Source organism: Euprymna scolopes, chromosome 23 (genome assembly GCF_053919585.1).
Source record: "Euprymna scolopes isolate OS-2025 chromosome 23, ASM5391958v1, whole genome shotgun sequence".
Lineage (NCBI taxonomy): Eukaryota > Metazoa > Mollusca > Cephalopoda > Sepiida > Sepiolidae > Euprymna > Euprymna scolopes.
In genome coordinates, this window is record NC_136504.1 from 75,400,698 (window position 1) to 75,418,099 (window position 17,402).

Below are 17,402 nucleotides of genomic sequence, written 5' to 3' on the forward strand. Positions count from 1 at the left end.
GTGGGCAAAGTGTGCAGTGTTTAGAGTTGCATTATCTTGTTCATTATTAGTATTTTTATTTTTATTTCTAGCATGGTTGTTTTTGTTCGGAGTTAGTTTATTATTATTATTATTATTATTATTATTATTATTATTTCTGCTAGTGTTAGTTTTATTTTTGTCATGGTGTCTAATTTTTTTATTGTTTATTTTGTTGTTGTTTACATTGTTTTTATTTAATATTTTTTATTATATGCTTTAATTATCATCTCTAAATTTTCGCAGCAGCTGTAGGATAACTTTAAGGTATTTTTATTGAAAATTTTGTGTAAGGGGTTGGTTGCGTGAAAGTGTTTTTCAATAAGATCTAGAAATTTTTTGCAAATTTGATTATATGGGGCTGTATACCAAATTATATTTCTTTTTCTTCTATTTTGAATTTTATTATAGTTATTGGTGTTTTGTTGCTTATATTTGATATCGATATTTTTGGATCCACTATTTTTTAGGGCTGTTTCATAGATATTGGTTGACCTGTTAAATGCATTTTCATCGCTTGAGTTATTGCTGAGTCTACTTACGATCGAGTTAGGAATCTGTTAAAAGATAAATGTACGTTTATACAGTTCGACATCATAGACTTCTATCCCTCGATATCTGAAGAACTTTTTAACATTGCTCTAGAATTTGCCGAGGCATACACTGATATATCCTGAGAGGAAATCAACATTATTAAAAAATGTAGAAAATCAGTTCTAATAAATAACAATAACCAATGGATAAAAACTAAAATGAAAAATTCGTTTGATTTGGCGATTGGTGCCAGGGATTCTGCAGACATCAGACCTTGTGGGATTATTCATTCTATATACCCTCGCAAGCATATTTGATACTACAGATATTGGCCTATATAGAAGTGATGGACTAGCTATAATAAAAGACTCCAACAAAGTCAATATAGATAACTTTAAGAAAATCATAACAAGATATTATTACGTAGGTATGACTTCCTTAGATTTCAAAACTCGATATTATGACCACAAAAGTACATTCAACAACAAAAAACACTGTATGAAAACAACGCTAGGAAATAACTACTGGGAACTCAAGGAAAGCAGACATTCGTCAGTAGTCGAATGGAAAATAATAAGACAAGCTACCACATGCAGAGACGTAGATGACCCATGTAGAAGAGAAATAGCGAACAACTGTGTTCACAGGATAAAATTTACTCTAGGATAGAGATACAAAATAATTTTAAAACTAACAATAACAATAGAAAATAAACATGCATATACATAAACTATCACACACACACACATATATATATATATATATATATACACAAACTAACATTTAAAAAAAAACATTTGACCTAGATTTAAAACAGGTCAAGACACTAGATATCTACGCTAAATAGAGCACACAAAGGAATGGGTCAACCGGAGGTCAACTGGGCCTTTGTCTGTAAGTGCCAGCTCATTGGCTGATTAGGAAGGGTGCGGTGGATACTAGAAAGCTGATTTGCTAACTAAAAACTCAATAGAAAGTGCGTATATAAAAACACGAGACAACCACAAAATTCTCGCATTAGCCTGAAGAATTCTAGAGTGGATAAAATGCGGAATATTGTGTAGCTTAATCGCCGTATATATATTTTATAACTTTCTAACTAGCTCTACCTACGTATTAAGCACTGTTTAAGTAAATACTTCAAGTTTATGCATAAATTTATACTTTTGTATATTAATTTATGAGAGTAAATGAAGTAGTTATAATTATATTTACATATTTACGTATATATATATATATATATATATATATATATATATATAGAGGGTAGCAAAATTATTTGGTAAATTGTTGCTTTTTCGTATTTCTCCAGAAATATTAATTTAATTTGAATGAAATTTACACTCAATCTTTGAACAGATATTATCTAAAAATAAAACAGAAATTAAGATATACTTAGTTGACAAATATTCATTAACAAAAATGTGCAAAAGTATTTAACTGAGTGTGCAAAAATTTCTGCTACCTGTCTATCAATGGCTGGTGGCTTAATTATGATGTAGCAACAACAGCATCAAAATGGTGTGAAGTAGCATTTCAAGGAAGAGATGATTCACATGTCATTGTTTTTGTGACTTCTTAGCTTGATTTTCATGAACAGCTGCATTTCCATTGATCACAGAGGTGGCTAGAGACTATGAATTTGGGGAAATCTGCGAGGTTATATGCTGAAATATTTGAATAACTATTACTTTTAATCCAGAAATTATATTTAAAGTTTTGGTTTCTGTTCGTCTATGTTCATTTTTTTCCCCATGTTTTTCATCAAAATGTGTAGCTTATTTTCATGATTTTTTATCATTGTTGTTGTTATAATAATAATAATAACTAGCAGGACTTGTGGAAATTCCACAGTGGCATTTTTCATATGTTGCTGAGCATTCTGTGGGCGTTCTGTTCAGCATGAATGAAGGCACAATCATATTATTCTAGCCCTTTTATTAAAACTTATCGCTCCCTTACTACAATAATAACTTTCATATTTTGCCTGGACTGATTATTTTGTTACAAACACACCGGGTCAATTAACTCACATTTCATTATTTTTCATAAGTATTGAATATGTTACTATGTTCAACAATAATTTTTCATAATTTTAGCTCATATTATCGCCCCTCCCCTTACTAAAATAATAAATTTGATATATTGTATTGGCTGATTATTTCATAAAAAAGAACACAACTATTATTTAACTCACATTTCATCATCTTTCATAATTCATGGATATGGTACTAATTTCAACAATCATTTTTCATCATTTAAACTCACCATATCACACACCTTACTAAAATAATAACTTTGATATATTGTCTAGGCTGATCATTTCATTACAAACAAACCAATCAATTAACCTCCATTTCATCATTTTTCATTATTCTTGGATATGTTACTGATTTCAACAATATTTTTTTATATTTTTAACCAACATTATCGCCCAACCTTACTAAAATAATAACTTTGATATATTTGCTGGGATGCTTATTTCATTAGAAACAAACCAATCAATTAACTTCCATTTCATCATTTTTCATAATTCTTGGGTCTGTTACTAATTTCGACAATCATTTTTCATAATTTGTACTCACATTATCACCCTCTCTTACTAACATAATAACTTTGATATATTGTCTGAACTAATTTTTTTATTATAAACACACCAATGCATTAAATCACATATTATAATTTTTCATAATTCTTGGATATGTTACTAATTTTGACAATAATTTTTCATAAGTTTAACACACCTTATAGCCTCCTCCTTACTAAAATAATAACATTGATATATTTCCTGGGCTGATTATTTCATTACAAACACACTAATCAATTAACTCACATTTCATCATTTTTCATAATTCTTGGATATGTTACTAATTTCGACAAAAATTTTCATAACTTTAACCCACCCTTACTTAAATAATAACTTTGATATATTGCCTGGGTTAATTATTTCATTACAAACACATCAATCAATTCCGGGTATTCTCATAATATATATGTTCCACCTATCTTATCCAATCCCGGGTTACATTGTGTATTCTGCTAGTATATATCTTTCACCTATCTCATTTGATCCCGGACAACGCTGAGTTATCTGCTACTATATGTTTTCCATATATCTCATTCAATACTGGACAACGCTTTCTGCGAGTATATATTTGCACTTATCTCAATCAATCCTGGGATGTACTTCATGTCTGCCACCACACTGTTAAAAATATACATGAAATAAAGTAATGTTTAAATCATAAACTGTTTCAGCCATTTCCGAGACTGACTTTATACCCCCAACTCACTGCTTAAAATATAGATGAAATTATCTAATGTCTAAATAGTAAACTGTTTCAGCCCTTTCCGGGACTGATTTCATATCCCCACCCCACTGTTAAAAATATACATTAAATAAAGTAATGTCTAAAACGTAAATGGTTTCAACCATTTCCGGGACTGACTTCTTATCTCCCATCCTACTGTTAAAAATATACATTAAATAAAGTAATGTCTAAAACGTAAATAGTTGCAGCCATTTCCAGGGACCGAATTCATATCCCCCACTTCACTGTTAAAAATATACATAAAATAAAGTAATGTTTAATGCGTAAACGGTTTCAGCCATTTCTGGGACTGATTTTATATGTCCCACTCACTGCTAAAAATATACATGAAATAAAGTAATGTTTAAATCGTAAACGGTTTAAGTCATTTCCGGGACTGACTTCATATCCCCTGGTTATAATATACTTGCAATAAAGTAATGCTTAAATCAAACTGTTTTAGCAGCTCTTCATAATTTATACATAAAAACATTAACACGGTTACGGATTAGGCAACCATTGGTTCTAACATGAATTTCTGAGTGTAGTATCAGTCTCAGCATTCCAGTGACTTAAATCCCCCTCCTTTTTTGGTCTTGGTTAATCGAGAAGAAATCCTTCATTACTGATACAATTTTTATTTTTGTTACTGACCAGAGTGCCCCTTTTGGGGAGCTGGTTTCCTCCCAAATTTTTAATCGACCTCTTGTCCAATTCTGCCCTTGTAAACAAAAATATAATCAGAAGGGACATTTTCCAGGGCATCTTATAATTAAACAGAAGAGACATTTCCAGTGCATTTTGTAATTAAATCAGAAATTACTTTTTCCAGTTACTTTTGTAATATTAAAACTTTGTTGCATTAAATATAGTACCTATTTACAATGCCTCCCCATGGGACTGATTTAGACACCAGGGTCGTTTTTTACCATGGAGAAAAGGAACAAAAAATCGTCTTAGTCGTAAAGGATTTCTCCTTCAATGAGAGAGAAAAAGAAATTGAAATGTAGCATCTGAAGAAAGATACTACACTTTGATCTAATTGTAAGGAATTGGAATATTCCACTTTCCTTTTAAGGGGTGACAAGGTTTATTTGGAATATTTCACTTTCCTTTTTTAGGGATGCACAGCATGATAACGCCCAAATCGAATTACGATATTAATATAAAGATAAGAAATAGAATTTCATAACAATTAAATGACCCGGATGTAAGCGTGACACACAAAATAACACACACGCTATCGTATTAATATATAATAATAATAATAATAATAATAATAATAATAATGATAATAATAATAATAATAATAATGATAATAATAATAATAATAATAATAATAATAATAATGATAATAATAATAAAAATAATAATAATAATAATGATAATAATAATAATAATAATGATGATAATAATAATAATAATGATAATAATAATAATAATGATAATAATAATGATAATAATAATAATGATAATAATAATAATAATGATAATAATAATAATAATGATAATAATAATAATAATGATAATAATAATAATAATGATAATAATAATAATAATGATAATAATAATAATAATGATAATAATAATGATAATAATAATAATAATGATAATAATAATAATGATAATAATAATAATGATAATAATAATAATAATAATAATAATGATAATAATAATAATGATAATGATAATAATAATAATAATAATAATGATAATAATAATAATAATGCTAATAATGATAATAATAATAATAATAATAATAATAATGATAATAATAATAATGATAATAATAATAATAATGATAATGATAATAATAATAATAATAATAATAATAATAATAATAATAATAATGATGATAATAATAATAATGATAATAATAATAATAATAATAATAATGATGATAATAATGATAATAATGATAATAATAATAATAATAATAATAATGATAATAATAATAATAATAATGATAATAATAATAATAATGATAATAATGATAATGATAATAATGATAATAATAATAATAATAATAATGATAATAATAATAATAATAATAATAATGATAATAATAATGATAATAATAATAATAATGATAATAATAATAATAATGATAATAATAATGATAATAATAATAATAATGATAATAATAATAATAATGATAATAATAATGATAATAATAATAATAATAATGATAATAATAATAATAATAATAATGATAATAATAATAATGATAATAATAATAATAATGATAATAATAATAATGATAATAATAATAATAATGATAATAATAATAATAATGATAATAATAATGGTGTTTGTGCAGTGTACGCATCATGCTATATTTTAGATAGGATTTTCAAGTTAAATTTTATGGTATTTTTTTTTCATCAAATTGTGAGGTGAAAGTGTAGAATCTCCTTATTAAGAATGGCTTTCTAAATAACATTATTTCAGCGCGGTAAGTGCACAGCACAAATACCAAACAATATTTATATATAAGATAAACACAAGAAAATATGTTAACTAAAATTTAATGTACTCTTTATTTTTAGTTCATGTCAAAACTTAAATTAAAACTGATTAGTTAATGAATTTTTAAGATGAATTTGTGTTCGTATGAATAAAGTGTTCGAGAGAATAAAGAATTTAAAGAATAGAAAATTTCCTATTTCATTTCCCATTTCAGTCATGCAAATTATTTACAAATAAAATGTTATAAAACAAACAAAAACTTTTAAGTTTTAAATATATTTCAAAGAAATAAATTACGCCCAGTGCTAAAATATTGAATTCATCAATTGTTTTACTTTAAAAAAAAATAAAAATAAAATAAACTGTTGCGAAAAATGCTAACTTTAAAATATTTGGAAATACTCAATGAAAAACTTTATTTATAATTAAAAGAACGGACTGAAAAATATTCTTATATAAAAATTGTTTGTTTTGCAGTTTTAAAAAATAAATAAAATGAAATATTCGACTCCCTTCGATAGATATAAAAGTGAAAAAACAACCCACTTACTGTTATATTTTGTTAGATCAAAATTATCCCAATGTGCAATTATTATAATAGTTATATAATTATCCAAATGGAGAATTGTTTTTTTTTTTTAGGAGAATAAAAAACATGCACAATCTAAGGCAACGAAAAATATTTTTTATGGCCATGTGGTTCAACTCTTGAAACTTTCTATACCTACATGGTTATCTGGAAATGACGTCACGCTGTTATGTTCACTGGCCTACTCTCTCGGAAGCCATGATTTAAGCTAACAAAAGACGAAAACATAACTACGAAGAATCACTGTATACGAGTATTACAAACAGGATCTCCAAGTTTTGGAAGAGAGGTGTCCATTCATGGTGGTGATGATGATGTTGGAAAATTCAGCAGTGACATGTCAGCAGGCTCTTGGAGAGAAAACCTCTCCAGGAAATAAACCCAGCTTTGAGTTTTCCTGTAACGCTTCATTCAGCAGTGGCAGCATGTCTCCTTCTGTAAGAGTATTTTGATCATGCAGTGACTTGTTGTATAGATATCTAACCTAATTTGGCTAAATATGCTGAAGCTGACATTGTTTTTCATCCTGCCTATTCACACCACTGACCACAACTGCTGCACATCAATTATCACAATGAGGCTGTTATTAATGCTGTGGTGTGACTATCTAAAAATAGCCTGAAGCATTCCATACGTTTCTGTGGCATTTTTTCAAGTTTAAAACAGAATTTTATTGTATATTGTTCTTCTAAAGTGTTCTCACATCCAGGTTGCATTTTTGGAATTCATTAGCTATGACAAGGCTTTAATATGGTGCATTCTAATTTCTGCTGTAGCTGTTGGTTTGAACCTGAAATCATAAAAATTGATCAGTCATCTCATTAGGATAGAATAACATAGGAAATTTTGAAGAGTCTATCATAATGTTAAATGGCTGTACAAAAAAATCTGGAAACTTATTGAAGGCATGAGTTCATACTATAAATTCAATATATCTATATAAATAAAACAGTAGACATATGTGTGTGTGTAAATATCTAAACTACTTGTCACATAGCACTGAAATTCTCAGGAAATAATTAATATTCATGCACTAAGGGTTGTTTATAGCAAATAATATCTTTGCTTACATGCATGTATATCGTATACTGATATCGGCAAATTTACATGTAAAATGTTCATTAAACATTAGCTGACATTTTCGTTTTGTATGCACATGCGCATACATTTTTTTCTCACGCTGGAACACTCGGTTCTTTTTCATTTCAATTCTAACTAATGACACCAACTCATTTTTTTATGTCTTTGCAAAAAATGTACATTTTACTTGCCGTTTGAAATTTGTAAATATGAAAACAAACCTATATATCTTTTTTACAATCTCATATTTGCTTAATTTCATACATTATTTTACAATGGAAAAGGAGGGAATAACACAGGGAATATGGACAGTGCTGAAATAATAACGTTATTAGTTAGAAAGCCATTCTTAATATGGAGAGGGGAAGGTATTATTTAGACTGTTCTGTACTTTCACCTAACAATTTATTAAATAAGAAACTGACATGTATTATCTCTATTTTTGTTTAGTATTAAGTATCTGTTTCTCAATCCAATTTCTTGATTAGTTTATTGTAAAGCAAGTGTTGCCTAATCACTAACTGCACTTTGAAATATTTTTTGAGTAGCATGAATTTTAAATAAGGTGCTTCTACAGTGTAGTACACATATTTAAAAATACAAACAATTTATAATGAAGTCATGTATTTTGAAAAACTGCTGATTCATTTTCCACAAGTGACGTCATGTGTTGATGATAGAGGAGGGGGAGCACGATTATGTTGCTTTAAAAAGTACTCTGGAGGCCGCCAGGGATTATCAAAGCTTCTTTTTTAAGGTGAGGTTGGGTAATGTAGGCTAAAATTATGAAAAATGATTGTCGAAATCAGAAACATATCCAAGAATTATGAATAATAATGAAATGTGAGTTAAATGATTGTTACGTTTTTAATGAAATAATCAGCCCAGACAATATATCAAAGTTATTACTTTTGTAAGGAGTGGGGCGATAATGTGGGTTAAAATTATGAAAAATGATTGTCAAAATTAGTAACATATCCAGCAATTACGAAAAATGATCAAATGTGAATTAATTGATTAGTGTATTTGTAATGAAATAATCAACCCAGACAATATATCAAATTTATTATTTTAGTAAGGCAGTAGGCGATAACGTGGGTTACAAATATGAAAAATGATTGTCAAAATTAGTAACATATCCAGGAATTATCAAAACTGATGAAATGTGAGTTAATTGATTAGTGTGTTTGTAATGAAATAATCAACCCAGACAATTTATCAGTTTCTGTAGGTGGTTAACAATATTTTTCTGAATTTTCAATGTTACATTCTGGGGAAGGACGTCACAGTCGTACCGCTGAGTAGAAAGACACATGATTATTTTGCTTTTTAACATGCTCTGGAGTTCGTTATGACTTCACTTTTGACTTTATGACTTCACTTTTGGAGAGAATAATGTCCATTTTTGAGTCACTATGCAATCTCTCACAATGTCATATTCCAAAAATATGGAATAACTATGGAATCATATTCGGGAAATTACATCGTTTCTCTTACTAATGTGTTGTTGGTGGTTGTGGTAGTAAGCGGAGAGAACTATATCAATATTGAAAATTGTGGTAAAGTAAAAGTTTCCTAATCATCATTCGTGCCAATGCATTTATCTAATTATTATATGGTCAAGAAATATCATTTCACTTAAAATGATGGTGTCAGTAGTAGGGAGGAAAAGAACATTACTGATGTGGAATTTTGTAGTGAAGCAAGGGTTGCCTAATCTTCTCAATATATTTGCTTATTTGTTTGTAAAGCCGGCTGAGTAATCTTCTGAAAATGATGTCTTTTTTCAAAACAATTTTGTTGTCGGTAGTGGTGAAAAAATGAAACAGAGTAATGTGGAATTTTATAATGAAGCAAGGGTTGTCTAATCACTTAACTTTGTCAATGTATTTATGCATTAATTTTTAAATCCTGCTGAGACATCTTCTAAAAATGACATAATTTTTCTTACAATAATAATGCCAATAGTGAGGAAGGAAAGAAACGCAGTAATGTTGAAATTTATGGTGAAGCAAGGGTTGCGAACTCATTAACCAACACAATGTATTTATGTATTAATTTGGAAATCCTAATGATCCATCTTCTAAGAATGATTTCAATTTTCTTAAAATTATGGTAGCCTTGGGGGGAAGAGAAATTATTTCATATATGTTGTACAATACCTGTCAAGGGTATGTTAAATTGTTTCATGTATATAAATTATCCATCCAAAGGTAGGTAAACATATTTTAAATATATGTTGTAAATTACCCGTCCCAAAAAAAAGTTACAATTATTTCATATACATTCTGTAAATTATTTGGAAATCCTGATGATCCATCTTCTAAAAATGATTTCAATTTTCTTAAATTATGGTAGCCTTAGTGGGAAGAGAAATTATTTCATATATGTTGTACAATACCTGTCGAGAGTATTTTTTTTTTTACATGGGGTCACCACTTATCAAGGCCCCGGTTATTGCGCGTACAGTAATCAATGAGATAGTATTGTAGTAATCATTAGTATTGGAGATTTGATAGAGTGTCTTACTTAAGAGGGCGGTTTGTCAGGAATTTGTTTATGTTGGATTTGAAGACATCCAAGTTGTAGTCAGGTGGGAAACAGGCGAACGGAAGAGAGTTCCACAGTCGTACACTTCTGAGAAAGAAGCTCTGCTCATGGAATCTACGTTTGGATTTAGGCACAGATAAAGTGTGGGGAAAATTATTGACAGTAGTTTCAGCCAGACGGGTGTTTCTCATGAAAGATTGGTGAGGGGGGACCAGAGATTGGAGCTCAGACGAGCACTTGCCATGGAAATAACGATAAAACAAAGACTGGCTCGCAACGTCTCTTCTGTGGGAGAGAGGCTGCAGGGAAGAGAAAAGGGCACCTCCCACTAAACCACGAAGTCTATTTTGTACTCTGTCAAGGCAGGATAGGCTATTTTAACAGCTCCTGCCCAGATGTGGCAGCAGTACCCCATCCTTGGACGTATTTGGCTTTTATACAGATAGAGAATTGCATCAGTAGTGAGATATTTAGAAGGATCTCACCATTTTCCTAGCATCCTTGGCAACAGATCTGATGTACGTGTTCCATTTCAGATCAGGAGTAAAGGTCAAACCCAGAAGTTTGTCAAAACATGGAGCCTCCCCAAGACGAGAGCCATCCATTTCAATTGATGCCAGAGCATTGATGATGTAACGATAGGAGCTTGGTTTTGGATTCATTAAAAGTGACCAGCCACCTCTTCCCCCACTGTACCACGCGCTCAAGATCAGAGGAGAGAGAATTAGAGAGAACTTTGTCATTTAGTATGTTAAATTGTTTCATATATATATATAAATTACCATCCATATTTTAAATAGTGTTGTAAATTACCCGTCTCAAAAAGGTAAAATTATTTCATATACATTCTGTAAATTACCTGTCCTAGGGAAGGTACAATTATTTCATACATGTGTAATAGCTGTCTTATGGTAGGTAAAATATTCTTTTGCTCGAAATAGCTAATCATACATAGACATTAAAAATTCCTCTCTAATAACAATTATATTCAAAATCAACTTCAATTTTCTCATTGTTTATACAGTCCCGAGCAACGCCGGGTAGCGTCTGTAATAAAACAAAATAAACTATAATGATTTTTTGAAAGTATGATAGTGAACATATTTACCTTTTTCAATTTTCTCAATAATTTGTGTTTTGTAGAGTTGATGACTGACCAAATTTTCACATTTCTTGATATTTGTCAGAAATTGTGAAATTCTTGCCGTCTTGGCTCTGATTGATCGACTTAAACAAAGCAGTTTTTTAAAGTCATGAGGTCGAGCATCAGCTAGATCATAACAGACTGTCAATTCATCATTTAGTCTTTTGGCTGAAATTTAAAAATAGAAACTGAAGTCAGAAAACTTTATAAATAGAAAATACTGATAACATAAGGAATGCTACTAAAAGAATATCTGTGGCTGGCTACATGCTTTCTTCAGATGACACTTTATTATTTGATCGATTTGGTTTGAGTGTGTTTGTTCAAGACAACAATAAAGTGTTGAAATACTAAAAGTCAGTTCTAAATGGAGGAACTCATAAATATCAGCTTCTAGTCTACTCATTTTTCATTCAAAACTTAACAAAAATAAATAAATGGAAGGTATTTTAGTCTTTTTAAAAGACATGAAAATAAAATAATTTACTTTAGAAAATAATAATAATAATAATTTACTTTAAAAAGAAATGGACTACTACAGAATGTGTTTGTCTACGGTGAGTTTATTTTCATCTAACAATTCTGGTTCATTCATTTTAAAATAACAATCATCAATAAAAGATTTAATATTTTACACTTTACTGCAGTAAAACATAAAAAATAGAAATACTAAAATGAAATATGTTTAGAATATGTTCAAATATGGTCAAAACAATTTACTTTCCAACATAAATATTAATTTGTCATTTTTTCTTGCTTCACATTCATATTTTTTCAATTCAAGAAATTTGTCAGAATAAAATATTAATTTTTTTATTATTTTGGATCGAGGGTCGTGTTTTCAATACAAGTACTATATCAAACTTATCCTTGATTTTTGATATACAAGTAGTTTTCTTTCCATTTTGCAATATTAATACTATTAAAGTATTTTCGCTTGAAATGTAATGTATGTGTATATGTATATATATATATATTCATTTCCAGTAGACAAATGTTGCAAAATTGAAATAACTCATTTTGCTTAACCCCTAAATATAATTAATTAATTTTAATGTTAAAAGGTTTAGTTAAATCTAATTTTAAGTTTGTTGTCAATTGTTTGTTTTACAATATAATAAACAGTTCTTGCTTATTTAATGCCAAAACCTTCATATAATCTAATTAACATTTGTTGCTACGACTGTTAATATATTGAGCACTCCTTAAAAGGAGAAACCTACCGATATTCTGATTGGATGAGGAAAATGTATGCTACATTTTCATTGAATAAAAGCAATCTCGTTAATCAATAAAAAAACTAAAGCAATATGGCGGCTTTTACCTTTCAGTTCAAACATACTTTTTTATAAAAAAAACGTCAGATAAAATAGTGGATTACAATTTAATTAATTTATTTATAAAAACTTTATTTTAAGCTTTTAATTCTTTTGTAAAATTAAAGAAATAAATCCCTTTATACTTTATCTTTTATACATTATACTTTATGATTTTTACATTATACTTTATGCATTATACTTTATGATTTTTACATTATACTTTATGCATTATACTTTATGATTTTTACATTATACTTTATGCATTATACTTTATCCATTATATTTTATACATTATACTTTATATTTTATACATTATACTTTATATTTTATACATTTATACTTTATACATTATACTTTATGCTTTATACATTATACTTTATACATTATATTTTATCCATTATATTTTATACTTTATACATTATATTTTATACATTATACTTTATACATTATCCATTATACTTTATACATTATACTTTATATATTATATTTTATACATTATATTTTATACATTATACATTATACTTTATACATTATACTCCATACTTTATACATTCCCGCAATAAAAATGAACTGCTCTCGATGATTACGTTGTAACTTATTTGTTTATCTATTTCATTTCATATATTAAAACAAAACAATTTGGGGAGCTGGATTTTCCTCACATTTAAAACTCTGCCATCTGCACAATAAAAAATAATTAAATTAAAACAAAAACAAAATTTTCTTACTTCGATGTATTTAATCAAGTAAAAATTCCAATTTTTTACATGAAATTTCGAAAGTCAAAAATAAAACAAGAAAAAAACAGTATTTTTACTTTTACAACTGACCTTTTTTTTAGGGAAGCAGATAACTAAGCCCCCAAAATTAAATTAATCCATAAAAAGCTTATAAGATAAATAAAAATTACAAATTAAAATTATTATTTCTTTATTGTTCGACCTTAATTTTTCAGTTAATAAATTATTAACAATTTTATAAACAAGAATATCATAAAACTTTTTTTTTTTTTTTAAATTTTAATCTATTTCAGGCCAAGGCCACAGAGTAGTATCTGTTATGATGCTACACTTCACCATTTCTGTCCTCGGTCAGTCGAGGAGAAATCCTTCATGACTGAGACAATTTTAATTTTTGTTCCTATCCAGAGTCCCCCTTTTTGAGAAGCTGGATTTTCCCCACATTAAAAATCGTTATTGTGTCTTATTCTGTCTTCGGCACAATAAAAAAATAATTTATATTTTAATTTGAATTCATTATTGAGATGAGTATTATTTATTAATTTATTTATTGCGGACTATTATCCTCATCTTTATTAGTTGTTGTTTCACAACGTTTTGGTTAACTATTCCTCTGGCCTTCATTAGGTGGTAACCACGACAGGATAGGCAAATAAAATATACGATAGAAAAATATATACATACCATTCGGTATGGACCCAACCATGGAAGATCAGATAATAAATAAACATGGATTTATTAGGCCAAAACAATCCAACCTTGATCACTCTTTGGGATCTGTGGCACAGTGAATAGAGACATTGAATCTTTACGGTTTGAGGTGAGAATTGTCTGAAGATAGCGGTTTCAATCCTACCCAAAGCCGGTCAGAGGCTTACTTGGCCAAAAACGTGGTGAAACGACAACAACTACGGATGGCAGTGATTGCTGAGAATGCAGTTAGGAGATTCGGAGTTCCTATCCTGTCGTGGTTATCACCTGATGAAGGCCAAAGGAATAGTTGGCCGAAACATTGTGAAACAAGAACTAAGAAAGATGAGGATAATAGTCCGCAATAAATATATATATATATATTTTTTTACTTTAAGTAAAAAGTAAAAATAAAACAAGAAAATAACCAGTTTTTACTTTTACAACTAACTTGGGGGAGGGGGGTAAAGTAGATAATTAGACCCCCAAAATTAAATTAATCCATAAATAATAAATAAAAATAAAAATTATTATTTCTTTATTGTGCCATCTTAATTTTTCAGTTCATTTTAATATAAATTAAATTATTAACAATTTTATAAACAAAAATATTGTAAAAATGTTGTTTTTTTAATATTAATCTATTTCGGGCCAATATCACAGTATCTGTTCTGTGCTACACTTCACCTTTCCTGTCCTCAGTCAGTTGAGGAGAAATCTTACATGACTTAGACAATTTTTATTTTTGTTCCTATCCAAAGTGCCCTTTTTGGGAGAGCTGGATTTTCCCCACATTTAAAACTTACTCCACCTTCTGCACAATAAAAAATAATTAAATAAAAACAAAAAATCTTTTTCGTATTCCGAATTATTTAATCAAGTGAACACTTCATTTTTTTTTTTTTTTTACCTTATTTCGAAAGTAAGAATAAAACAAGTAAACAACCAGTATTTTACTTTTACAACTGACTTTTTGGGGTAAAGCAGATAATTAGATCCCAAAATTAAATTAATCTATAAAAAGCTTTTATAATAAATAAAAATTAAAATTATTGTTTGTTTCCTGAATGTTTAATTAATAAAAAAGTTCAAATGGAACAAAATTGCATTGAACATTTTGAAATATTGGTAAAACCTATTTTAAGTATTAGGAAGCTGTTTTAATTTTCTTGGAAAAAGATTTCTGCCTCAACAGAAAAATATTCAACGAAATGTTTAAACCAGAAAATTACTTTACCGAAAACTATTTATTAATATAAAAAAGGAAGATACTAGAATAAATAATAAAAAAAAAAATTATTTACATTCAATCTGATGTGTCTTATGTAATTGGCATTTTGTTGCACTTTTTAAGATTTTAAATATTTATAAATTTTCTAATTATAAAAACGATTATTATATTGATTATAATTTTTTGACAGAAGAAATAAAATTGCATATAAAACTGTTGTAGACCCTTGCTAGAGGTCACAAATGAAAGAAACCACAAGTAGTATAAAGTGTATAAAATATAATATGTATTTATCATAAAGAATACAGGAGCCACTAAAGTGGTATGAGAGGAACGTGTTCGTAGCATGAGGTTAAACATGGTATGAATGTCTCCATTTAGTCTCTGAAACCAGTGGTATTCATAGGACTGGTTGATTCCATTTAAAGTTCTCAAATAGGGGTGATTTGTACCCCACAACACCCCCTCCCGAGCTTTTCATTTCCCTGCGGAATGAAAAGCTCTTTTTCCTGGGGTTGATCTCTATCAGCTCAGTCATTTTCCTTTTCCTGGAAAACCGGTATTGTCCGGCTGCTTGTGGTGTTACCAAGTCGAATGTGTCATATATCTGGTCGATTACTTCTTCTTGTTCAGCAGGCGGTTGTCTTTCGTCATCAGTTATACATTTCCAAATTTGGTTTAAATGTTTCTTGTGCATAAATTTTGGACCTTCGATAATGTAGACCATCCGTCCGATCGTTTTCTGGACCTTTCCTGGTTCCCACATCGTGCTATTATTTTTGTATACCTGGAAACATACCTTTTCACCAGGTAAATACCTCTTTTTATGAACTATAGCATTTAGCGGTTTCACCTGTTTTAGTAAAAGTTTCTCGAAGAGTGGCCTAATTTTCATCGCGAATATTAATTCTGCCGGTGACATCTTCGATGGAGTCCTTTCATTTGGTGTAATTTGGTAAACTTGTAAAAACTGTTGTAATGCTTCTTCTGAGGGCGTTCCTTTAGCCTTTTTCAGGACTCTTTTTAACGTGTCTACAAACCTCTCTGCCTGACCTTACACAACTTTATCGTGCCTTCTATATCAGTATCCATATTCTTCCAGTAAACATAGGACCTCATGAGGTTATTTATTCGCGTAGCCCCAGGGTGCCCCGTATGAAAATTCTTTAGAATTTTCTTTTGTAGTGTAGCTGGGATTACTACTCTTTCTCAGTACAACAGTACCTCAGTGCACATAGAATAACCTTCCGCCACCGATTCATCTGATTTAATTTTTTGTTTCATTTCTTTGATGAAACTATCTTCTTCAGCCTTCCTTATTATATCTTCCAAAGTGACTGGTAGTTCCTTGATCGTATTACATAGTATAATCCTTTTCACTTTGTAGTGACGCTATTACTGCGTCTTCCAGCAGTTCCCTTGCTTTCGGGATTAATCACAACGACCCATCTGCATGACTTAACTTTTCAGATGTAAGAAATGTATGGAATTTCTTACACCTGCAAAGTAAAGTCATGCAGACCCTCATCTTTGCAGTCTGTTGGCTGTGTAAGTTGACCTTTTTTAGAGCCAAAGAGGGTTAAAAGCGTCTAATGGTCAGTTTGCAATTTAAACTTATGACCGTGTAAAAATCGGTGGAATTTTGTAACATTGAATATGATTCCCAGTACTTCCTTTTCGATTTGGGAGTAATTCTTCTCGGCAGGAAGTAAAGTTCTTGACACATG

The 17,402-nt window shown here is 29.0% G+C and overlaps 1 protein-coding gene across 6 annotated transcripts in view; it reads right to left on the bottom strand.

Moving 5' to 3' along the window:
• LOC145246012 (catenin alpha-like) overlaps nucleotides 1-17,402 on the bottom strand; it is a 719,405-nt gene that overhangs the window by 54,416 nt on the left and 647,587 nt on the right. For all 6 annotated transcript variants that reach the window (XM_080107821.1, XM_080107822.1, XM_080107823.1 and 3 more), the window contains one exon: nucleotides 11,660-11,863. In XM_080107821.1, the coding sequence (XP_079963947.1) occupies nucleotides 11,660-11,863 (204 nt within the window). The remainder of the gene's footprint in view (nucleotides 1-11,659; nucleotides 11,864-17,402) is intronic.